Source organism: Necator americanus, chromosome V (assembly GCF_031761385.1).
Source record: "Necator americanus strain Aroian chromosome V, whole genome shotgun sequence".
NCBI classification, from domain to species: domain Eukaryota; kingdom Metazoa; phylum Nematoda; class Chromadorea; order Rhabditida; family Ancylostomatidae; genus Necator; species Necator americanus.
This window is the reverse complement of record NC_087375.1, coordinates 11590381-11614872: the sequence shown is the minus strand read 5'-3', so window position 1 is coordinate 11614872 and position 24492 is coordinate 11590381. Positions and strand designations below refer to the sequence as shown.

Below are 24492 nucleotides of genomic sequence, written 5' to 3'. Positions count from 1 at the left end.
ATCAGTTTAAAAAGTTGCTTCTTTGAGCAAGCACAACTCTGCGATTCCTGGATTCGTAAGGCGTGTTTGGTGTTTTCGTTGTAAGAATTGTAAGCTACCTCCTAAATTCCGCCAAACTCTAAAAAAGAAACATCAGAAATTCCTTGGAAAGAATCCTTTAAAAATTGTGCGGCTCTGTAGGCAACCACTGATGCGATATTACACCAAAAATCAAGTTTTTTCATGCTACTCTGCTGCATAACATATGATTATGATATGATATGATTCAAGTTAGCGTACAATTTTTGAAAAGCCTTATTTAAAACACGTATGTAAATACATAACTTTCAAAAAATATTGCACAAAAGTGAAATGACTCAGCCAACTGTACCTCATTTTAGTGTGAAGATATTTATCCATTACGAGCCTGGAAGACGCTAGATTTTACTCCCCATATCTTCACGCTAGATTTTACTCCCCATATCTCCTTATTCTATCTGTTTTGGAGGATCGTCCCGGCAACTCGGGAAATACAGAGGAAGTTCTCCAAAAAGCTGACCACTAGCAGTGTTCTAAAGCTCCAAATCCCATTACGTTTTCTGGATTCTTTTTCATCTCAAATAGGCTATCCGATCTCTTCGTTCTAGTTAATTAATGTCAATAACAATCGCTATCACTTTAATGTGGGATCGTTGCGGGCATTTTAAGGACACGCTCATCAGTCAAGTGCATCATTTTTGCGAAAAACAAGGATCCAGGTCAAGAGTGATTGCACGGTCAATAGCTCAAAATCGCTCCGGAGCCAACTAAGTTTTTGATCACTCCGAGGCAGATAAATTGGTACCCGACTTGCGTGAGAACTCTACATCTTCTAAACTTGTTACAAAAATCATTAGCTACGTAGAGAAAACAGCGCGAAATTTCAGAGTTGCTACTGATTTGTTTTGGAGAGAAATCCTGGAAATCTCAAGAGAAAAAATAAGATATGAATCCCTTCAAGAGTCCTAGAAGATTCAACTACATTGAAGCTTTCGAGATGCTAATCACATTGAGTTGCTATGAATTCCCCACATACTTCCAAGCGCAAAAAAAAAAACTGATAACTATCGGAGCAATAGGCTTGATGTGGTTATCCACAAGTATCATCACTTCCAGGGTAAATTACTTGTGAATCTGAGTTAAAGATCCTATGGCTACGTTTCAATCTTATTCATCTTTTTCCCTTCTATCCATCCTACCACCACTTCGTTTTTCCCCAATATAAATTGCCAAATGAAAGACGAATATTCTTCAAGCAAAAAAATATTCAGAAAAACCATTTCAACGAACAACAAAAGGTAACAGAAAAAACTCTTCGAAATAAATAAAATAATAAAATAACACATGTTCTCGAAGTATTATTGAGCAAAGACGGCCCACCAAATCTTTGCAAAACGTCTAGAGGAGATTCTCCATCTTCTTTAGCGTTTTGTTGCGCGCATTAATCCATCTCATGTCGTATTCAATTAGAATACTGGATGTGAATTAGTGGATGCCTTCTGCCACATCCTACGTTAGTTTGCAATCTCATTCGTTGAAATCTCTTTACACAACAACTTCCTCAGCACCTATAACATTTTGAACAAACTGCTCTTTGCTTCTTTCTTCGCCTATTTTTAACTCAATGTCAGCTGTACGACCATTATTGAAGAATCTCATTCTCCTTAAGATTTATCCCCGTTTTTCTTGAATTGAAACAGCTGATTTACAGCAACTCCAGTTTTGTTTACTTCAAAGAGTTTTGCCTCTGCAAGAATTATTCCGATACCAGTTGCTCGAATTTTTCGCTTTGAAGGAAAAGTACAGCTGATTAATTGAGATCATCGCTCAGGTGAACTCACGTCTATCAACTGCACTTCTTGTTTTTCTCCAAGTCCTAACTTCCGTAAGATAAATCAGGATTGGGCAAAAATGTAAATACCCACTTAAATTTCAGCATTGACCAATGAGTAATCCCAATTCTCAAAACTAAAAAAAACGTCAAAACAACTGCTTTCGAAGTAAAAGGTTTTGTCAAGCACTAGCCATAGGTTAATCGCGACAAATACACGAAAAAGAATCAAAAATCGTCCTAGTGGGAGTTGCATCAATAAATTTTCACAAGTTACGTAACTGCCTGCATGTGTACAGCGCAGCTTACATGGTAACGTTCAACCTCAATGGGATATTAATCGAGTTATTGTTGTTGTCCATTACGGTAGAGATATCAAAAGGATAAAGGATAAAGGGTCCGGCATTAACCAATCCGCTTGGGATGCGCCACCGCGTTCACAGTAATTCGGAATCGTTTGAGGTTTACGAACGCGTAACTAGCCTATACAATAACTTGGAGGCTGGACTACTCAATTTGTAGTTGTGTATCAACTCGGTGTTTTTTATCCTCGCAGACAAGCCTGGTACCCAATTTACTTCCTATTATTACTATAGTATTGCCGTTTTTTATTTTATTTTATTTGTTTTTTTTTAGATTGAACCTATTTTTCTAATCTGTTACATTTATATTTTTAAATCGCCCACACTTACAACGAGGATTTTACGTTCGTTCGCCGCGATCCCTTATGTACTAAGAGCGCTATGGGGGAAACTGTTGACACAGGTTAGCCACCACGAACAAGGACAAAAAATTAGTCTTAATATTTATCGATTTTTACATGTAGATTAATGAACATGAAGATGAGATTTTCCACTTCCTATTCTTATTGTATTGTATTGCGTGGATGTCGTCACGAATTCGTCATGTTTTGGCATATCGCAGCTGATCTGGCTTATCACGTACCGTTTGCACACAGTATTTTTTAGTATGATCAAAACTGGCAGTTTGAGTGTTGTCTCTTTCCAGCATGAAATTCCTTTACATTTGCTTGTGTTTGGGTGGAGCTCTAGCATGCCAGTTCAAGGGGAAAACCTATAAGAATGAAGAGGAATGGGTGAGTTTTCAAATATGCGCAGAAAAGCTCCTTTCATTTTTCTGAAAACAAAAGGTAGAAAAGGGGTAGAAGAAAGTCTGTGATTATAGACATCACCTTTAGAATTGTGTTCACGTTATCTTGATTACCTTGACTCCCTTTGTTCTTGGAACTAGCCAAGCGTGCGCCACTAATTTTCTCATTTGTTCCAATTCCGTGTGAAATCGCCCAGTGGCTCCTCTTTTCACATGAGAAACAAGATTATCAGAATTTTCTTCGAAGGAATTTGTGAAAAAGTCTAACTATAGGGTCGGCGACTTCGACTTCCGTGCAGTGGGCTTAATATCGTGCGGAACCCAGTCACTCACGGCTTCGGTCCAACTGTTGTCGTTGAAGCACATCACATACCCTACCTACCTTATTTTATTTCCCTTTGCAAACGCAGCTGCGTCTCTAATCTTTGATCGCTGACCTGGGAAACAACTTCGAATCTCTTCTTCCACTTGTGTGAAGCGGGATACTCCTCGCATCACCTTTTCATTTGCGCGTTCAATGACGCTCATCGTATTTTCTTCCTGCTTGCGACGTGCCCACGTTTCTAGAGCATAGGTCAAAGCAGGAAGTGCGGTGGAGTAGAAGAGGTGAGCACGAAGCCGGATGTGCTTGATCTTCTGCACTACTCCTCGATGCTCTTATACACTCCCCGAGCCGCTCGTTTCCTTCTGCCCAGCTCGGAGGTCAGGTAATTATTCATATTCATTTCCCAACCCATATAACTGTAGCTGGTGGATTAGGATATGTTCGTTCCGTTGAGCGTGAATGGGGCATCCGAGACGTATCCGTTGCACATGAAAATCGTCTTTTGCAGATTTAGCTGAAGACCGATGCATCCACATGTTTCGTCGAATTCGGTCAGCATTCATTCCGCTTGGCTGATGCTAGATGGTATCAGAACGATCCCATCAGCAAAGTGCTGATGGGATCGTTCGCTGACCATCAATCTTCACTCTCTTGTCGTCTCATTCCAATCATCGCAATACGTTCTCGAAAGTTGCGGTGAATGTTTTAGGTGAAATTGTGTCACTCTGCCGGAAACCTCTTTTCACTTCGATGATGATATTCTTGTACAATGGCGAAATTCCGGTCGTGAAGTTACTGTACAGCTCTCGAATTACCTTTGTGTATTAAGTAGGAATTCCTTGGTAGTCCAGGAATTCCATGATTGCTTCTGCGTCTACTGAGTCGAAGGCCTTCTGCAAGTCGATGAAAGTGAGACAGAGCGGCATCTTGTATTCTCTTGATACTTCGATGAGTTTCGAAACAGTTTGGATGTTTGTGAACTCATAAAAAAGTAGCTACGCCATGCACAAAATAAGAGCATAAAATTTCTCTCAAGGAAAGAGAATCCTGGAGAAACTAACGTCACATTTGTTTCTTTTAATGCGGATACCGGGAAATGGTTCTTTAGTAATTGGTGTAACAACGAAGAAAAGTGAAATCCTGGACTAATTTCGTCTCTGAGAAAACTGATGGCTAAAAACTGCAGTCGGTCACTTTCTCATGTTACACAACTAAAACGAACAATTCTCCCAATGTCTCCATCCGAAACCTGTTGGCAAAAAATATCAAACAGTGACAAATCGAAGAATTGATGTGCTCCTACTGCATCCACAGGTGTTGCGAATCTTTCCCGATGAAACAAAACTGAAAAGAAAGGAAAGCTACAAAGAAAATCATCTTTGTGAACAGATAGTTCCAAACGTACATGAACATTCATTTATTAGCCCACTTATTATCCGTACATCATGACCGTCACCGATTGAAACCAATATTTCAAACTTGACAGTTCGAAGTATGAAAGGCTTCAAGAATTTTCCAGCTTTTTAGATACGAACTGAGGAACATTCTGATGAAAATGGTTGTGAAAATTTAAAGAGGGTTCCGAGGCTGTTGAAACGGAGCATATGTCTTAAAAACTGCTTATCCCCGAATCTTAACGGAATTTGTTGAATAAACAGGGCTTTTCTACATTTGAAGTGGTATAATAATTCATTTCGTTATAACTAAAGGACAACAATAATAAATACGAAAATCTGAAACCTTATCTCCTACGAGAACATAGTGAGTTTTTTCAGACCGAAAATGAAGCGTTCAAGATGAAATGCAAGATTGACCCGAATGGATCGTGGCGAACAGAAGTCTCTGGATGCGTCACTCCCGATAAGACAGTGGTAAGTGCAGAAGCTAAAGCTTGGCTTTTCAAAACATCCATGAAAAATCCTTAGTAAACAGATTCAAAGCATCTTTTGGGAGCTAGATTAACTAAAATGAGACTAAATGACTTCAAGATATTAGAACCGCGACAAGAACCACCGCAAACATCTCTCAAGACATAAAGTCCCTTTCAGGTACCCGTTAATGGTGAAGTAGACATCGGTGACCATATATGGGAGTGCAAAATGAACGAAGGCGGTCAAATTACACTGAAGCAAAAAATGAACAAACATGCTGCATGCAATGGACATCCTTTTGGTGAGTTGTTCCCAAGAATGTATCACGTTCGATAACGAAAAAAAAAACAAAGAAACAGATAGAATAGAACCAAACTGAAATGAAGGCTGAACGAAAAACCTCCGTAATTCTATAGAAATTCAAAATCGCTACTTGTGATACTGTACATTTGGGGGCTAATAGTTTCACGAGTGCTGCTAACAGCAACATCCAAAATGATTATTCTCTTTTCTGTTATTATTAATACGTTTATTAATATTATAATTATTAGTACTGTATCGCAAAGACACAAAATCACGTCACGCCCATGCCTGAAACACTTTGAATGCACTGTTCAAATCTTCATTTCCACACTTTTCCGTACTTTTCTTTTTTCTTTTCTCCTTTCTTTCGAAATGATAAAAAAAAAGAACATACGTCGTTTAGATTCTGAATGGCAAGAGAAATCATTCCAATTCAAATGTGGTGAGAATGGAGTGCCAAAGTTCATCGGATGCGTCACTTCTTCAGGTGCTCTTATTAAGGAAGGAGAGAAGAAATCGGTGAGTAGCTTAGCCATCATTCCGGCATTCTTTGTTTCTTACAAACCAACGGCACACATCAAAGCGCACCAGAACAGAAACTATAACGCTGAAAAAGTGGAAGGGCAAAACAAAGTTAGCGTGAAGCGAACCGTTTCACCTAATTCCTTTTCAAGGTTGACGGATTCGAAATGGAATGCAAGAAGCACGCAAACGGAACGGTAACCCTTGGTGTGCTTGATCGAGCTGTTGATGCCAAGTGCAAAGATTCAAACGGCAAAGAGAAGAACCAAGGTCTCGGACAAAGTTCCACATTTCCGTAATCATATAAAATGACTAGAAAGAAGAAGACATAAATTGGTTCCAGGTGAAAAATGGGTCGACAACCAATATTTCGAGAAGGTTTGCAAAGAGCGTGGACGTGTGGAAATTACTGGATGCCGTGTAAGCACGCATCATTTATACATTTCATTATCAATGAAACACCAGCTAGTTAGCAAAGATATAAATCATCATGAGCTTCGTTACAGTATTTTAAGTGCCTCGTACTACAGGGTTTTTTTCAAGGTTGAAGCTGTCGATGATCTGATTCCTGTTAACGGCAAAGTATCAGCTGGTAACTTGGAATACCAGTACGTCTTTTTTTTTCAATAGATTTATCCATTTTGCTTTGAATGTATCATACTTTCTGCATATTTCAGTTGCGAGGCTAAGGATGGATCTTACAAATTCTACAGTAAAGTGAAGGCACACTAAAAAAAGGATCTATTAATGTTTCCATAGAATAATGAATAACCATAGACGAAAAATTTTAAAATTTCAATAAAGATTACCAAAACATTTCCCTCATAAATAACCTAATTAGTAAAACAAAATAACCACAGTAAAATAAACCAAGACAAAGACAATATGGCTAGCCGTATTCGCTCACAAAAACCGAGAAACTTACCTATAATCGCATAATTTCACAATTTTCAAATAATCAAACTCCGCGTTTCCGAAATTGCTACATTGCAAAGGAAGCGTGGACGAATTGTCAATCATTGTCTTTTCTCTGTAGCACTTAAGTAATATATTTATTCGGAACATGGGTTTAATTGCCCTTGGAATAATCAGTCTGTTTCAACTGTAACTACTTGGTCTAGTCAAGCAATATGCATAATGAGAACAGGGTGCGAAAGCTCATTGCAGTGGTTGGGGTGCTAGCGGAAATTGTGAGATGACAATGAAAATACGGTCTTCAGATATCGAGACTAGCACTACTAAACATGGATCTTGTGATTAGCAGTTTGCAAAAAGTTAACAAGGCACTGATTATGGACATAGAATGATATGAAGTACACTTGACGAAATCCTCTACTCGTCGACACCGTCTTCTTCGAGCATACGACCTCGAGAATTGCTTCGCATGTTCATACCAGTTGCAGAGGCCTGAACAGAAAATATACTACGTTTTCAAAGAACATTCGCTAAAAGTCCGACAATAGGCTATAAATTAGTTCTCGCTCGGAGTGCCCTCAGAACTTCTTCGTATCTCGATTTTGAGAACGCACAAGCACACTCAATTGATCCAATCAGAGTCAACTATGTCTTTTTTTCTTTATTTTCAGTGCAACGATGACGGCATGCCAACTTGCGAAGAAAATGTGATGTTTGGACATGGTAGATCAAACACGCGACTATTCGAATAATCATCCCTTTTAGTCTATCAAGTTATTCAAACACGTCCAAGCACTACATAGTGTAAAGGATGATGGGGCGAAAACCCTTGCAACAAAGGCCCCTGTGATCAAAACAAATAGTGCCAGCATTCTTCAAGGACTGACCGAATGTGACAATGCTCTGTAGGATCCGCTCCGATTCTTTAGCCTCATCTTTGCCAGCGCATTTTCAGCAGCGTCTGCTCGTTCCTCGGCGTCTTCTAGTGCATGTTGCAATTGGCGATACTTAGCGAGATTTTGGGCAGCAAGACCTTCCTAGAAATGGAAAAAGAAACTTGACCCTTCAGCGAAAGCAACGATCAAATCAATGGATGCTTACAGCGTCTTCTACTTGTCTCTTATACGTCTTTATCTTCTGCTGCAACTTTTCAACAAGATCGTACATACGTTCTGAGGACTTTTTGTCTTCGTCTACCTGCAATAATGCAATAAAGAGCACGATCTGAGCCAAGCCACAAAGAAGCTGGGTAGAAATGAGACCTGGAATTGCAATTCTCTGCATCGACGATCTTTGTTGCGAAGATTTTTAGTGGCCTCGGCATGTCTGCGACCCTCTGCTTCTAATTCTGTCTCTAGTTCACGGCATCTACAAGGACGAATCTTAGGTTTTTTTAGGCACATACAAGGTCTTTTTACTTAGCGTCCAGCTTCGCAATGGTTCGCTTTCCTCCCTTCATCGACTGGCCCTCTGCCTCTTCTAGACGTGCTTGCATTTCCTGTTAAAAGAAGGATAATTTTGATAGATAAATGATGAAACTGATAAATGAAACAAAATCAACGTTCAAGCGCTCTAAATAAATCTGGGTGGAACTAAAAAAGCAAAGCAAAAACCTTGAGTTGCGACTCCAGTCCCTTCCTTGTTTTCTCTAGACCTTGCGAATGTTCCTGCACGGATTTCAGTTCATCGTTTAGTCGTCCAATCTCCATTGCGCTCTTAATAAATTAAAGTGTGCATTAATCATTTATGACGGGTCATATGTTTGTAATAGGGTACGTACCTTTCTTGCACGTTCATCGGCACTCTTTAGTTCGTTAAGCGCCTCTTCCATTTCGGATTGGAGATGCTATAGCACAAGTCATCAAAAATAATCAAAGTCAAAACAAAAAAAAACGTAGTCAGAAAAGAGAGATAAAATACAAGGAAAGGTGAAAGGTTACATCTAAAAAAAGGTTAAATACTTAACAAAATATTCGTCCGTACCTGGATGTCGCCTTCTAGCTTTCTTTTATTTGCAGACAAAGCTGCATTTGTATTTGTCAGTGAAGTAGCAGTATCTTTGTTCTCTGCGGCTTGGAATTCTGCTTGTCGACGTGCTCGTTCCGCCTTTAAAATGAGTGATATCACAGAGGGATTAATGATTTTCGACTAATTACCTGTTCCAGTGCAGCTGTCAGATCTTCCTTCTCCTGTTGCACAATCTGAGCTCGTCTTTCAGCCATTAATGTTTGTTCATTCGCTTCCTCACGAAGACGTTGCTCTTCCTCAAGTTGCAGCTAAAGATAAAAATTGTTGGAGTACGGTCTAGCCACATGCAGTCGGGTCAAAACGAAATGAAGCACGGTGCAGTTGCGCAAGCGACTACACTCGAAGCTGCGTAGTGGATCCTAACGGTTAAGATCGTAGAAGAACCTTTGCTAACATCCCCCATCGCTGCAATTCGTGATGGTCCCACCTCGATTACAACCGTAGTATATACCACGCCGCTTTAAGCGCAGCCGCTTACGCATGTGCGCCCTGTTTCATTTCGTTTTGACCGTACTACATTCTCTTAATCATACACGTCCATCTGCTTGCGTACATGCAAGAAGACAAGAAATTTATTCTCCAATTTAATAAATAACAATAATAAAATATCTAAGCATATTTCCATTGATTGTGCTAAGCGCTCGTGAACACTAGATTTAGAGAGTCTTACAATGGTTTGCTACTAGTTACCATATAACAGTCTTAGGATAAAATATAATTTCCTTGCCTGAAGATCTCGCGCAGAATCTTGGTACTTCTTCATGTTTCTTTGAGCATCACTGTTGGCTTTGTTTGCGTGGTCTAAGGCGACTTCTAGCTCCTAAATAGAAACACAAAAAATTAACATGAACAGTGAGCATAAATAAATAAATAAACGAATGAATGATTGATTGAATGAAACTTACATTGATGTCGCTCTCTAGTTTCTTCTTCATTCTCAACAACTCAGCCCGTCCGCGAGATTCGCTCTCCAGTGATGCCTGCATACTTTCCAATGCTCTGTGATGATTTTTGCGAGTGTTCTCGAATTCTTCCTCCTAAATAAGCAAGTTTCTAGAAATTTCCAATAGCACACCCGACCCTGAGACAGTGAATAAACCTTTTCCTGAAGGCGTTTCTCGATTTCGGAACGGATTTGTGACACTTCTACTTGCGCTCTCAACACTTTCGATTCTTCCGCTTCTAGAGCTGCCTCAGATTCGTCAAGTGCTTGCTGAAAGATCCAACAGGAGAAGTTTTAGAAGAAGAATACGAATTTCCTCTCGGAGCGATACACACTTGGAGCTCCTCTTTCTCCAATTCCAAGCGTCTTCTGATTTTCTGTAAGTCATGAACGCTTTTTCCGCCTTCGCCGAGTTGATCAGCGATATCCTTCAGCTCTTGAGCTAGCGCCTTGTTCTCTCTACGCACTGCCTCGGTCTAGAGAACAGGGATTGATCTATTGATTGATGGAATTGAGGAAGATGACTACCTGCTCAGCTGCCTCTTCAAGCTGGTTACGCAGCCTCATCGACTCAGTGGCTGCCGCGCGGGTGTCCCGTTGGCTTGCTTCCACTTCCTGGACGAGAGCCTCGCATTTTCGTCGCCATTCATCAATGATCTTGTCGAAGCCTTTCTGCTTTTTCTCCAAGGAATTAGCTACAGCGTTGGCCTAAAGTTGCTAGTCATTTCTTTAGATTTTTGTAATGAACTAGTGTAAAAGGGTTACCCTATCAGCGTCCACTTGAGCATCTTCAAGCTCATGCACCAATCTCTGTCTAGTCTTCTCCAATGAACTAATCTTCTGATTAGCGGCTTCTAACTGTTCCTGGATTTCTTGTACCTAAACATGTCCTATATATGTTGATCAAAGACAACTTCAATTCTATGAAGTTGCTTACCTTGTGGGCAAGTTTTCGCTTTGCTTCTTCCAATTCTTCAGCTTTATTCATACCCTCACCTTCGAAGCGAGCACGCCATTGTTGAGCTTCCGCGTTCGCCTTGCTAAATCCCCACAATCATATTTTTTTCTCTTTTTTTTTGTGTGACGTACCTGATCAGACGTTGCAGTTCGGTCTTTGTATCCTGCTCCTCTTCCAAAGCTTCACGCAGTTGCTCGCATTCCAGTTGATAATTCGATAGCTGAAATTCAAAAAGGAAACGACGTTTTTCTTTTCAAAAATGATCCCCTCTTCGAACAAACGCAGAACAAGATAAGGCTTGCAATTTATAAGGATGTGAGGAGGTGAACAGGAATGAATAAGTCTCAAAGGGGATTTGTTCGCTTGAAAAAATCAAGGGATGTGCGGAAACATCTCATTCTCACTCATCTCACGTTTCACGGTCAACTCAATTCATTCCCAACTACAGGAATGATGCGTGAACAAAGCTTGTACTTGTTTGTGAAGAATAGGGCTATAAAAAAAACAAAAGAGAAAAAAAACAAAAATAAAAATAAAACAGAGAAAAAATGCTTCAACAGAGAATTAATATGAGAGGAAAAATAGAGAAACAGTACATTCCCTTATTTTGGAGCGATAGTAGTGATGTGTTGAAATTGACTGATTGAAAGCATCGTTGTACGAACACTATTGACTCTTGTTTATTACAAGATTCGCTTGTAAGAGATTTTCGTGCAACTCACTTGCATCTGTAGCTGTTGTCTTTCTCTGGTCTCTTGCTCCAGTTGTCGACGTGACTCCTCACCTTGCGCATGGAGTTGTTGTTTTATTCGATTGACGGCGGCCAACTGCGATTCAGCATCTTCCAGTTGCCTTGAGAGGCAGCATCGTTACTGCATGAATGGGAGTTATATACTAAGTAAGCCTACCTGTTTAGTTCGCTGTTCTCTCCTTGCAGTTTACTCCTGTACATTGTCAATTCTTGGATAGTTCTCGCCTGTTCGTCGCTTTTTAGGGACATATCGGTGAGTTGAACCTCGAGCTGTTTCACTAGACGCTCCACATTCTGAAACTAGATGGTTAGAGGCAGACCGGAATTTTTCTTTTCTCTCGTAACCAGTTGCAAAAGAGTTGATGATACATTTTTAAAACAAAGTGATTTTAGTTCTGAGATTTGTTGAGAAACTAGTACTTTGTTCCATAGATCGAGAAAATATTGAAGTCTGCAATTAACAAAACGCCCTTCCAGCTTCCTTGGCTAATTCTGACAGTAGGGTTGATTCCTATACGGAATGACCATTGCCATCAAAGGTGTGGTTCTCACCTGTCTCTGTTTACATTCACTGTCAATAGCCGAGTGTAGTTCTTCGATTTCGCGTTGTTGCTGTGCCTTTTCCTTTTCGAGCCTGGAAAAGATGTCATAACTGTCCTTCTTCCAGCTCCGAATCCCTTAACTACGTAGTTCTTTAGTTCCTGTCACAGATGTTGCGATACGGGCTGCAATATGGGCCACAAAGGACATTTTCATCAATTTACGCTAACAAACTATGAGAATGGAGAAATAATGGTTGCCACGCAAATACCAGTGTAACAAAAATTTGGTAACTAGCGTACATATGCACAATTCTCATAACAAAAAATAATTGACTCTAATTACAAATATAATACGTCAGATGATAATAGGGATTTATGGAAGAAAAACAATGACGGGCAAATATGAATGGAATGATAATGAATCAATACTGGCAACTCACTTAGCCCGCATTTTTTGTATAGTATCCAGCTGATCGGTGATCTCAGCAATACCCTCAGAATGTTTTTTGCGTAGAGCTGCCATGGTTGTTTCGCTGTTGATGGCAGCTTCTTCCAGATCGCGGCGGAGACTGGCCAACTTGAATGAATTAAAACTAGATCTTTGAAAGAAATCTGGTAAATGCAGTTAAAATCATAGTATGTAACTACATAGCTAGTCTAGTTGGGATTCTTAGTCCGTATAGTTCACCTCAGCCTCTCTTTTTTTATTCAGTTCCATTTGTGCCTGAGTGGCACCGCCAGCTTCATCCAAACGATCCCCAAGTTCTTCCAACTCGAGCTGCATTTCATTCCTTCCCTTCTCAGCCTGAAATTAAAAAAAAAATCCTTAAGATAGAAACGATTTGCAGCATGATAACGATGCAAACCTTGGCCCTGCTCTGACGTTCAGCCTCCAGCTCTTCCTCAAGCTCTTGAATACGAGACTGAAGTTCTTTGATTTGTCGTTGAAGTTTAGCAACAAGCGATTGTTCATCCTCAAGACGGCTGGTCAGCGAGTGGATTTCAGCTTCCTTTCTGTACAAGTAAGGGATGTAGTGGGTCAGAGACGCAAAACATGGAAAGAATGTTTTTACTAGGTGAGACGTAATTCAATATATATGTATATATATATGTATATATATATATATGTATCCATATATGTTTATATGTATATATGTATATATATATATATATATATATATACATGTATATATACATATCTCTGCGAAATTGCAGAACATTCTGCTATTACAACTCTATTGCTAGAACACATTGTTCGGTTGCATTACTGTGCATTTAAATATAATTTATTCTTACTTCTTTAATAAATTCTCTTGATCATGTTTCTGTCGGGTAATCTCTTCGATAGTTTCCTGGGCAATCTGCAAGTACGGTTAAGCATTAGACATTACTAATATACACCTATGATTATGAAAGTTAAAACTATGGAAGTCTGAAATTGTCGAGCGTAGAGAAATTGGAGCTCATCCTGTAGCAGAGAGGTGGAAGCCGCAACTTCTCCCACCAAAAAGGGTGAGTTATACGTATCGACAAAAATAAACGTTAGGAGTGCAACCACTCGTATAAGAAAGTCTAAAGACTAGGACTAAGGTTCGAAAACCGTTAGTAATTGAAACAAGCAACCTTTTGATTCTGTTTCGATTCTTCATCTATTGATGATCGTAATCTATGGCCACCCACCTTCAACTCTCCCTCCACCTTACGCTTCTGCTTCTCAACATCTTGTCGATTTCGTTTTTCTCGTTCCAGACTATCCTCCACCTCATCTAGTGTTGACTCCAACTTTGCCCTCACCTTATTGATATGGTTCACCTTGTCCTCTTGTGCTTGTATGTCGTCGAGAAGCTTACGATTCACCTACAAGTGCAGAAATTATTATGACCGCACACCCAGCTTCACAGAAAATTCTGAACTACTCACTTCTTCTTGATTTTTTCTTTCTTTGTTAATCTTGGAGATTGCTTCGTCTTGTGATGCAATTTCATCCTGCAAATCTCCTGTTTTTCTTGTCTATCTTATTATATCTTTGTCCTACTTTAAAGCTATCGAGCGGCTCATTTTTTCCTTCGTTTTAACTGAACCTCAGCTGTAGCTTGTTCTAACAATAACTGTGCTAAGAACAATAACGTGCTTACTTTCTTGTGTATGTAGTCAAAGTTAAATCTGAAAAGCAAGCAATGGACCTTTCACTGGGGCAGGGAAGAGAGCATGTCCTAAGCAGATTCATAGATGCGATAGACAGAGCCGGTGCTCTGACCCCGGGAAGGGACCTCCTTCACTTTTAAACGGTTGGCGAAATTACCCCCTTCCCCTTTGGACGGTAGGCGAGAGGATCAACTTCACTTGAGCTGCACCCTATGAGCTAAACCCCCTTCTCCTGAGGAGGGTCCGGCTTCTCCCTATCGCACATATGAGCAGCTTATAGGAGCACATAGCGGTAGACGCGGTCACCCATTTGAACAATTTGCCAACCACAACTGTAGAAACGTACTCCTCTAAGCTCTCACCTGCAAACTTCGAATTTGATGATCTTTGCCCTGCTTCTCTTGCTCCTGCTTCTTGATTGTCGTCTCTAGTTCAGATATGGTTTTTTTGAGAGCGTCGTTGTCTTGTTCCATCTGCAATCTTAGTTCATTTATTTATTTATTTATTAGTAAGAGGATTATTTATTCGTTAGTCACCTTCTTCTTGGCCTTAGTAAGGGCAGCGTTTCTATCCTCTTGATCAGCCAGTTGATCGTTGAGATCAGCATTCTGCAATACGTGTGCATCATTCTTTTTTAATGGCTCACCTAATCCATTGTGTTCTTTTAGAGTTAGGATTGGCATAAACGAATGACTGTAAACATACGAATATTGCAATTGGAACTATGAGAACTCACCAGCTTCTCTACATCTGCTTTCTGTGCCAGCAGCTTAGCGCTTCTCTCCTCGATTTCAGCGTTTCCATCTCGTTCCTGCTCTAATTGTATGAGAAGTTCTTGTTTCTCTGCCTAAAAAGTTCCGAATTCAAGTTCTTCATCGAGCAGAGTAACCTATTTTGGTCTAACTTGTATTATAGTGTATGTTTTCAAATAGTTCCATGCCTTTAATAATAATATTTTGAAAAGATAAGTTTTTTTTTTTCTTTCAAGGAGTTTATTCGCCAGTCTACAGTATTACTGCGTCACCTATGGGTGGAGCTTCGATCTTTGGTTGGTCGGAACTAAGTGCCAAACACAATTAAAAATTACACTAGACGATACAAAAAAAATAGTGTGGATTAATTCATAGTGTGAGATGAAGGTGCAAATACTTCGGACCTGGTATTTTTCGTTAAAAGTAAAATCTGTTCTCTTTACTTGATGTCCAACGAAATATAAATAACAACAGACTTCTAAGCTTTTTTCCAATACTTCGAATTCTGTAAAGCTTTACCTGAAGACGATCGTTTTCCGCCTCCAAATCTTTTCTCTTGCGTTCTTCAGTTTGATGGCTCTCTTCAAGCTCTTTAAGCCTACAAAATCGAGGAGAATATCACTGGTAGAACTAACTAGTTGTACTTGCTAACTACCTACTTTTTAGCTAATGCTTCCATCTCTTCATCCTTTTTGTTTCCTCTGATGAGAGGTTTGACACGACCGTAGAGCTTGAACCAATGCCAAGTGCGTAGCGTGCACCATGCACGTACATTGCGTTGAACAACTAGTAGACCAACTCTGGAATGCTCGAGTCGTTTACGGTCAAAAAGCTCTGTGTTTGAATGCAATGTGACTGGTTGCAACTGTGATTGGTGCGGCCCAGTGGGCACCCATTGTTCTGTTCTATATTGTGCTGTTCTGATACGCATCCTCGGATCCCTCCCCCCACCCCAAACATAGACATGAAATGGAGTAACACAACCAGTCAGCAACTATGTTTGCCAGTTCATCAATAACTATGTTTGTCACATGTACGAATAACCTGCGGTTGCATAAAACACTCACTTCTGATCCAGTCTACGTTTATAATCGCACATAGCCAAATAGTGTCTACATGTGGATTGCAGTTTGGTAATGATCACCGTCAATGCTTCGTCACGCAATTCTTCGAGATGAGCGAGTACACCAGCTTTGAAAAACACCTGGAATTTGCCGAGAAATTCAATATTTACTCACAGCGTTCGATGAAAGCCACTTGAGACTTCACATTTATGAGCGTTACCGCGCGATTCAAGTTCATTTCAAATCGTTTCACTCTTTTTTCAAACTGACTACGTCATTAGTGGAACAAAAGGTAGGAAATGACAGAAAGTCACGTTCACGTAGAAGATAAGGATCGAGTTAATGTTTAACGATTGTAACTACGGAGAGTTACGGTAACAATACAGCGTGCTGAGTGTATCACTAATGAAAACATAACAGAATGTATGGAGAAGCAGAAGCAGACCTCTCACTTTTCTTCGAATCAGTTATTTCCATCAGAAGATGAAATATTCCACACCGTGCATCTTCTCTGTAGTAGATGAAGGATGTTAGGAAAATTGGGTTATGGAAAAACAAGAGATAAAAAAATGAATCGACACTGCAACGAGAAAGGATTGGAAAGTTAATAAAAAGTAAAGTAAGGCATGCACACAACAATTTTCTCTAGTAATCTCATCTCAGCACCTTGGTGAGACCACATTGGAACTCCTCGACCTTGATGGCACCCTTCTTGATAAGTTCATCGGCGATTTTCTCACCGGCCTCCTTGTCCGTTTTTCCTTTCTTAGCGGCATCAGCAGCGAGCAGTGCATATCTAAAAATAAGTAAGGCATTTATTCTTATGGATTATCCGCAAATGACCATGTTATATCCAAGATCACTTTTTCAGACTTTAGATTTCATTTATCCTTATTTAACTGCTGAGAGGCCAAATTGTAGCCCATTGTACTCCAAATGCACTTGGAGCGCAAAAAAAATCGTTCCTGGTGCACAAGAGTCGTTCTCAGCTGTCAAACGCGGATTGTGGAGAGCATCTCTCAGGGCATTTTCGGTTTTGTTGGAAGTTATAATTTTTTTTTTTTTTTTTTTTTTTTTTTTTTTTTTTTCTCTCTTAAATGAAATTAATTAAATAAAATTATAATCACCACCATTAATTACAACAGTGTCCCACCTCATGAGCAGGTCAGCGATCCCTTTCTCCCAGAACTGGGGGGACCGGGAGTCGAAGAAGTCGCTGACCGCCCGTTCGACTTCTTCGAGTTCTAATTCTTGGTGAAGATTTTCTCAGCTAGGAAAGCCTTGAGAGGCCGGAAGAAATAGTAGTCTGAGAAGGCAAGGTCGGGAGATAGGGGGAGGAGGATAAGGCACCGTGTCCCAGCCTAACTCCTCCAGTTCTTCATGGGTCTTCTTAGCTACTTGGGGCCTAGCGTTAGTGTTAGCGTTAGTGGAGGAGGTGCACCGAAGCTCCTCTCGGTCGTTCTTCTCCAACGGCCGATTTTATCTTCTGAAGCTGACTAGCGTATATGGAACCGGTGACGCTGTGGCCTTGTGGGAACGACTTATAAAACAGCTTCCCGAATCCCAGAAGCAACAAAAGAGACAATCATTGGGCTGCAGGTCCGATTTGGCTTGCGTCGGCGGGTCTTCTACTCGGGGAAGCCACACGGCACGGTGCGCGAGAGAGTCGTGGAGGACCCCACTCTGATCTCCAGTAATAGGATCTTCAAGGAACTCCCTTCGGTGCGCGCAAAGAAGGAGAAAATGACAGATGGACACCCGGTTGAACCGGTTGTCATCCGACAAAGTGGGAGGGATCCGTCGAGCCAGCACTTTTCTGTAGCCGAGGGCCTGGAGGCGGCTGACGACTGTTGAATAGCTACACCCGAGTCTCGTCGCAACACTGCGGTTGTTGATCTCCGGGTTCTCTTTGACAGCTTCGAGAGTGGCGAAGTCTTCGACAGTATGGGGGCGTCCCGGAGTCAACCAGCTCTCAACTCTCATCAGTCAACTCAGCCGCGTTAGCGACACGGTTGAGCGTAACGGTTAGGATCGCGGGAGGACCCTCGCCAACACCGTCCATGCCTGGAGCTCGCGATTCCAACTGCTGTCTCTACCACGCCGCTTCGACTGCAACTGATGACGCAGCTCTAGCGTGCTTCATGTCGTTTTAACCCAACTATATATCCAGCTCTATCTTCCTTTTTTTCTCTTAGTAGCTTTAGCATCCATGCCACGGATTCTCGAATACTACTGCGTAGGTTTTAGTGCTCTCGAGTGACTCCAGCTACTCACTTCCGTCACCTGTCGATTGATGAACTTTACCTCCTCAAACGCCTCTTGAACGCAGACGTCATTTGGCACTTAAGCTTGGTAAAGTCGTTTGGCACTTAAACTCGGTAAAGCTACAAAAGTTTTTGCGCCCAAAAGTACAGTTCAAAATAGGGGAGTGTTGACTACACATTATTCCTTCTCTCAAATATGTTTGTACTATTCTCAAAGATAATCATGAATATCAAGTGCTAATGACATACCTCTGCTTAAAGTCTTCATAGGGCATACGATTGGGGAAACCTTTACGGCAGATACGGATTCCTTCCAGTACACCGTTACACGTCAGCTGATTTAGCACCAAATTTGCCTCGATAACTCCTAGATAACGATTTTCATCAAACATGGGGAAAGGTGATTTCGTGGTGAACAAATGTGGAAATTAGCGAAAATATCCCTTTCGGAAGTCTGTGAATTAGTATTGCGCTGCGTGCGCTAAGCGCAAAAAACTAAATTTTGAACTTAGATAATTCTTACCCTAAGTTCTTAAATGGGTTCAAACTTACTCTAATCATATTGTACAATGTCGGACGTGCATTATTGTAAGTAGAGTCAAAACCCCAATACTTACCGCTCTTCTTTTGCTCATTGGGAATGATACATCGGATGAAATGTGGATGTGTTTGATTCAACATATGCATCAAATTATTAAGCGATTCACGATACATCATTGATACGGTCATAAATGATGCAGATTTACCCTGAATTTCAATCGTTGTGCTATCAGGAAGAAGAAAAAAACACCACAGAGACGTCTCCGGAGTTACAATACCTTCTTCTTCCCGGGAGTTTTCTTCCCTTGCGATGAGGCAGCAGCAATGTCTTCTTGAGTGTTGTAGTCAGCCCAGAGCTCACTCATTAATTGATTGCCTTGGTTCCCCTTCAACACCGTGACTGCTGTGTCGTTGAGTGGGTCCTGAAGATAAGCCGGAGTACGATAAGGTTTAAGTCTCCATAAGCGAGAGAGTGTATCTACCTTGTTCTTCTCCAACCATCCATTTACATTGTAGCGTACCGTACCTGCATAGTGGACGATAGCCAAATGTGCATCAGCCTGAATAAACCGTGTAGAGGACAGGGATCGGGTGCCGCCTAGCTGCTTGGCCTACTTGTTTTCCCTTCGGTGGGCGTGGCTTTTGGAAATTCGGATGTTTTCCAAGGTGTTGGTCATTCAACTTCGACGCAAATGTCAAATCGGTAGCCTTCGGAACGATGCACTCCTCGTCAAGCATGGAAATTACGCCCAAAGGCTGCAATTGCGGGATTCCCGAAGGAAAAGATAGAGAGCAAGGAGTCCTTTGCATCTCCTACTTACCTTTTCGATCAGCTCTATACATGCTTGCAGGTCGAGACCGAAATCGATGAATTCCCACTGAATTCCTTCACGAGAATATTCTTCCTGTTCGAGCACGAACATATGGTGATTGAAAAATTGCTGGAGCTTCTCGTTGACGAAGTTGATCCAGAGTTGTTCGAACGAGTTGTGCTGCAATAAGATCAAGTTTAACCTCCACCCCTTCTCGGAACATTCCCATCCTTCTTGCTGGAGTGCACGAAAGATTTGAAATTTACATCGAAAATCTCGAAACCAGCAATATCCAAAACTCCGATGAAGAAGTCACGGGACAAATCTTGGGCATCCAAAGTTTTGTTACACCTTAAACAAGAGAGAACCATTTGAAAGTTCGAAAGAATTTTGATATTTCTCAGTTATCTAAGCGATATGATGATGAAGTGGACCTCTTAATAAGCCAGGTAAACATTCGTGCATACAGCGCCTTTGCGAGAGCACCAACTGCCCAGTTGACCTGAAATTCGCAAAGTCATAGTCGAGAAATATTCGGAATCGAGGTTTCTAGATTTAATTCAGCGAATAAGTGCTCGAATGGCAGGGTATCACGAAATCGGGGTAGTACAGAAACCGCTGGGAAAAAGTAGAGTTTGAGTTGTAGAGTACGGAAACGGAAGAGCGTGGCTCTGCTCATCTTCCCCTAATCGTCGTAGGAAAAAGGGGGAAGATGGGGTTCTTTCCTACACAATCGGCTGCAGCGCACCACCCTCTGCACGCGCCGCATTCACGGACCAGTGGTCGAAGGTTAATGTAGTCTTTAAGTTTATTCAAATAAAAGAAGTGAAACGACTGCTGAGGGGACCAGATCGTGTACAAGAGAGCGCGTTTCGGCGTACGTCGTAGGAAATAAAGCGGTTCCCACGGCGTTTTTCAGGACGACTATGTGGGATTGGGCAGGGCCACGATAGTTTCCGAATGTACGACACAAACCCTGCGTTTTCTCTAACGTTCCCGTACCAAGTCACTATCCTGATACGCTGCCTTTAAAACACACCGAGGACGCAATCACGTACACCTATCTTACACGAGTACCAACCTGTTCCAGATTCTGCCCTTTATTCACCCATTCTGTTCCGACTTTAACGCGTGGTTTTAGCAGCGAACTGATGAATTTCTCGTAGTCGACGTTGTATAACTTACAAGCTAGTTCACCTTCTGAAATTTAATCTATTGAAAAAGTGATGAAAATCCTGGACAAGGAGATAACTCTGGGAAGATTATTTGCCTTTTCCATTATCCAGTTCGGCTTGTTCTTCTCGTGGTCTTTGCTTGAATGTCAATTCACCCATGTGCATAATACCTAAATCATATCTTAAGAAGTAACCAAACAGCTGGTACCACTATGGAAAACTAAAAGCTAAAAATTAAGAAAGTAAAGAGAACTTGCCTGCAGTAATCGCGAACAGTTCATCTTTTTCTCGTTGGGAGAATTTCATGATGTCAAAAGCTTCCTGAATTTTTTCACAATGATTTTTCTGTTCAATACAAAATAAACCTGTTGAGTACTAGCAAATCTACAAGGTATGTTGTATTGAAGTAACTCTAATACTTATTGGCTATAGTATGCGTACTTATAGGTTATAGTTAGCGGATTTATATGACTACCGTATCTACGAAGGGTTTCGCGAAAGTTTTGGTGAGATGATCTCTTAGACAGTGCGGAGGACAAAGGGAATCCAGAGTAACAGAGAATTTTTTTTTACAAACTGAATCGTTTCGTCAGAGACAATGAGGTGGTTCTCTGTAAGGGACAGGAAAACGATGGGGACCTCTTCTGCCTTAGCGGTAGGCAGTATAGAAGCTAGGAACTTTGAAAGTGGATCTGAAGACAATTCGTAAATCCCTTTTCCAACTCTTCGATCTTTCCTTAATTATCCTAGTTTGATCTACTCACATCCGTCATGAGCATTTCCTCTTGATCATCTACACCATCGATAGTTATCTCAGCTTGAGCGACAAAATGGTACTCTTTGAGCGGACGAGTCAGCATCAATTTCTCTGAAATTTCAACATTATGATCAACAGTAATCAATGGAATCGATATCGCTCAAGAACTCCTAAACGGTCCACCTTTCAATCCTTTGACTGCTCCCGAATACATCTGATAGAAAATGTGATAACATCTTTCTCCCGGAGCTTGCTTGATCACTCGCGATTTCTCAAGCAAATCTGAATTGCTTTCGATAAAAGTTTTATATCGATTCACGATCGATAAAGAAATAAAATTAACTAACAATGTTCAATGTCTCCTCCGGCAACTTTTCCAGCCTTGTTGAAGTGAATACGGATGAATTTTCCGAAACGAGAAGAGTTGTTGTTACGTACAGTCTTTGCGTTACCTGGAGTAAATTAATATTGCTTTTTTTAAAAATACTTTTTAGTTCCCTTCTGAACGTTAAGCATTTGGAATTCTGCACATTAAACAAGAAAAACTGAAAGACTTCGATTTTTTTCCTTTTCTCTTAGTTATTTACAAATAACGTCCGAAGGCGTTTTCTGCAATTCCGCAATCATATCCTGTAGAATTTTTTTTTTTTGCATTTTTTGTATACTATATAAAAACGTATGAAATGAACATTGAAATTCGCCTACTGTTCACTTTAATGCGAGCACAATTTACTTTTTTTTATAATTTATCGCTTTCACTAATTTCGATTGACCTACCGAAAGCTTCTAGTACAGGATTTGTTTGTACTATTTGATCTTCCAGCGAAACATTTGCCTTATCCACCTTGGATTTCTTGCTGAAAAAGGATGTCTATGCTTTGTATTTACCATGTACCTATTAAATAATCGCGGATTTTCTATATGAGAAAAAATCTTCTGCCATGACTGATTGATACGATATGAAATTTCTCTCCTGACTGGAATATCCTCAAGCAGTTTTTTTATAGCAATACTTCTATGTACAAACGTCGCTGTCACTCGCTTCACACCCACTTATTTTCAAAACTCAAAACTCACCCTTGCGATGCTCCAACCATCGCAAAATATGAGATAACCTTTTTCGTGTTTTCCGTCTTTCCAGCTCCAGACTCTCCAGTAATCAGCATTGATTGATTTTCGTGATCTAGAAGGAGTAACTAGGCTGTGTCTACATGACCTACTTTAAAATATCCTCACCATTCTTCATATTTCTGTACGCTTCATCGGAAACAGCAAAAAGATGCGGTGGCATCTCATTACGACGTCTTCCCATGTACATTTGGCATACAGATTCCGAGTAAATCGGTAAACGCTTGTATGGATTGATGACTACACAGAACAAACCGGAATAGGTCTAAAAACTTGTGACAGTTGTCCAACTGGTGACTTTTTTTTATATGTGTAAAAATTTTATTTCATGATCACCATCAACATGGTGATTTTGAGAATGATTTTTCCAGTGATTTCTACCGTCAGCAAAATTCCGACAGATTAGTTTAAATCTAGCCATATCTATGCTTTGAGGTTACAGCTTGCGGACGAAGGGGATCCGCAAATTCGTGTTTCGAAGGTACGATCGAATTAGAAATTATCAAATTCAATTTTCGAAAATCTCTAGCAAAATATGCAAAAATAAGAAAACAAGACGAGTAGAATGGTAGGAGTAGGCCAGACATATCCATAAAAATGTGATGAGGAGAAATTTTTGAGGGATCATTCTGAGAACTCACGTAGATCATCATTGAGAAGTATCTTTGACGAAGATTATGCAGCACTGAGGCATCATTCAAAAACGTCAAATTCGCCATATCCTCAGTTTTTTCGAATTTTGGTGGATTCATCTGCTGAGCTTCATCTTTTTTAATGGTCTTCTAAGAAAAAAGGCTCATTGTTTTCATGCTAAAAATTTTCCATTTTCAACACATTTCATCAGATGATCGTACTTCATTTCCCTTGCTGGTAACAACAATAATGTTGTCACCCTTGGACGATTTGATTTCGGCGGCAATGAATCCCTCTTCAGCGTCGGTAATCCAAACATTCTTCTTCGAGTCGAATTTCTTCGTTGTTGCTGCTAATAGCTGCAGAAAAAAAAAGTTTATCCAAGATTATCACTTTTAACGGTTAATAATTGGTCCTTTGATTTTTTCTAAGCAAAATCTCTCCATTTTTCGAACTTTATTCGGAGGATAAGGATGAATTACAGAGTTTTTCTCTCCGTAGGTCTCAAATTATAAAGTATTGATCTAGCACAGGTCTAATTTTTGAAAAGAGATCTCACTAAAAAAACCACTTCAAATACTAGGCGAAATGGCACGGAGGGTGGGGCCCTTTTTAAAAACCTAAAAACCGACAAACAGAAGTCAGCCAACCTGCTCCTGGGATTGTCGAAGAAATGGCCACGCTGGATCGTCTTCGTAGCTGCCCATACCGATTCAAATATCGTGACTGAAAATGGAGCGGAATCAAATGGAAATCCTAGATTTTCGCCAGAAATACTATTCTTATCTAGGAAAACAACGCCTAGATCAGTGGTTCAATGACATGGCTCAGAAGAACAATCGTTTAAAATGGAGAGGTTGACGAGCATTGAATAGCGCTCAAAGTTATTAATCATTGTGGATATTAGAGGCATAATGTCGCGACAAGCGCAGATGTGAATGGATATGAAATTGAACCAGAATTTCAGCAGGATGTCAGGGATTAGATAGTTTCAAAGGGCAACACCAGCGAGAAACGGCTGAAAAACGTCAAAGCTGGACAGTCTAACGGATCGTATTTTACTAAAGATTTCCTCTGAATCTTTGGTTAGAAGATGATTCCCAAG

At 40.5% G+C, this 24492-nt stretch overlaps 2 protein-coding genes across 2 annotated transcripts; one reads left to right on the top strand and one right to left on the bottom strand.

The window, feature by feature from the left end:
* Positions 1-2858: 2858 nt before the first annotated feature.
* On the top strand, positions 2859-6712 carry RB195_013569 (uncharacterized protein; the record flags this gene model as incomplete). The annotated part of the gene is made up of 8 exons (XM_064203455.1): positions 2859-2945; positions 5060-5155; positions 5333-5456; positions 5862-5977; positions 6133-6250; positions 6324-6400; positions 6524-6588; positions 6658-6712. The coding sequence occupies 8 exons, from the start codon at positions 2859-2861 to the stop codon at positions 6710-6712; spliced, it is 738 nt and encodes a 245-aa protein (XP_064059336.1).
* Positions 6713-7312: 600 nt separating this feature from the next.
* Positions 7313-24094, bottom strand: RB195_013568 (uncharacterized protein; the record flags this gene model as incomplete). The annotated part of the gene is made up of 53 exons (XM_064203454.1): positions 7313-7387; positions 7783-7932; positions 7997-8092; positions 8158-8263; positions 8314-8393; positions 8509-8610; positions 8676-8741; positions 8879-9001; positions 9052-9171; positions 9651-9743; positions 9829-9960; positions 10023-10136; positions 10202-10342; positions 10395-10574; positions 10632-10745; positions 10804-10906; positions 10956-11044; positions 11547-11676; positions 11733-11869; positions 12128-12209; positions 12558-12694; positions 12806-12922; positions 12984-13131; positions 13414-13478; positions 13798-13974; positions 14038-14103; positions 14625-14735; positions 14799-14870; positions 14999-15109; positions 15534-15612; positions 15674-15814; positions 16082-16218; positions 16745-16874; positions 18592-18709; positions 18960-19089; positions 19161-19304; positions 19365-19442; positions 19498-19638; positions 19704-19874; positions 19961-20045; positions 20129-20196; positions 20776-20894; positions 20965-21039; positions 21127-21190; positions 21634-21737; positions 21810-21908; positions 21974-22078; positions 22404-22483; positions 22704-22809; positions 22863-23019; positions 23396-23536; positions 23609-23746; positions 24038-24094. The coding sequence occupies 53 exons, from the start codon at positions 24092-24094 to the stop codon at positions 7313-7315; spliced, it is 5904 nt and encodes a 1967-aa protein (XP_064059335.1).
* Between the last annotated feature and the right edge of the window lie 398 nt (positions 24095-24492).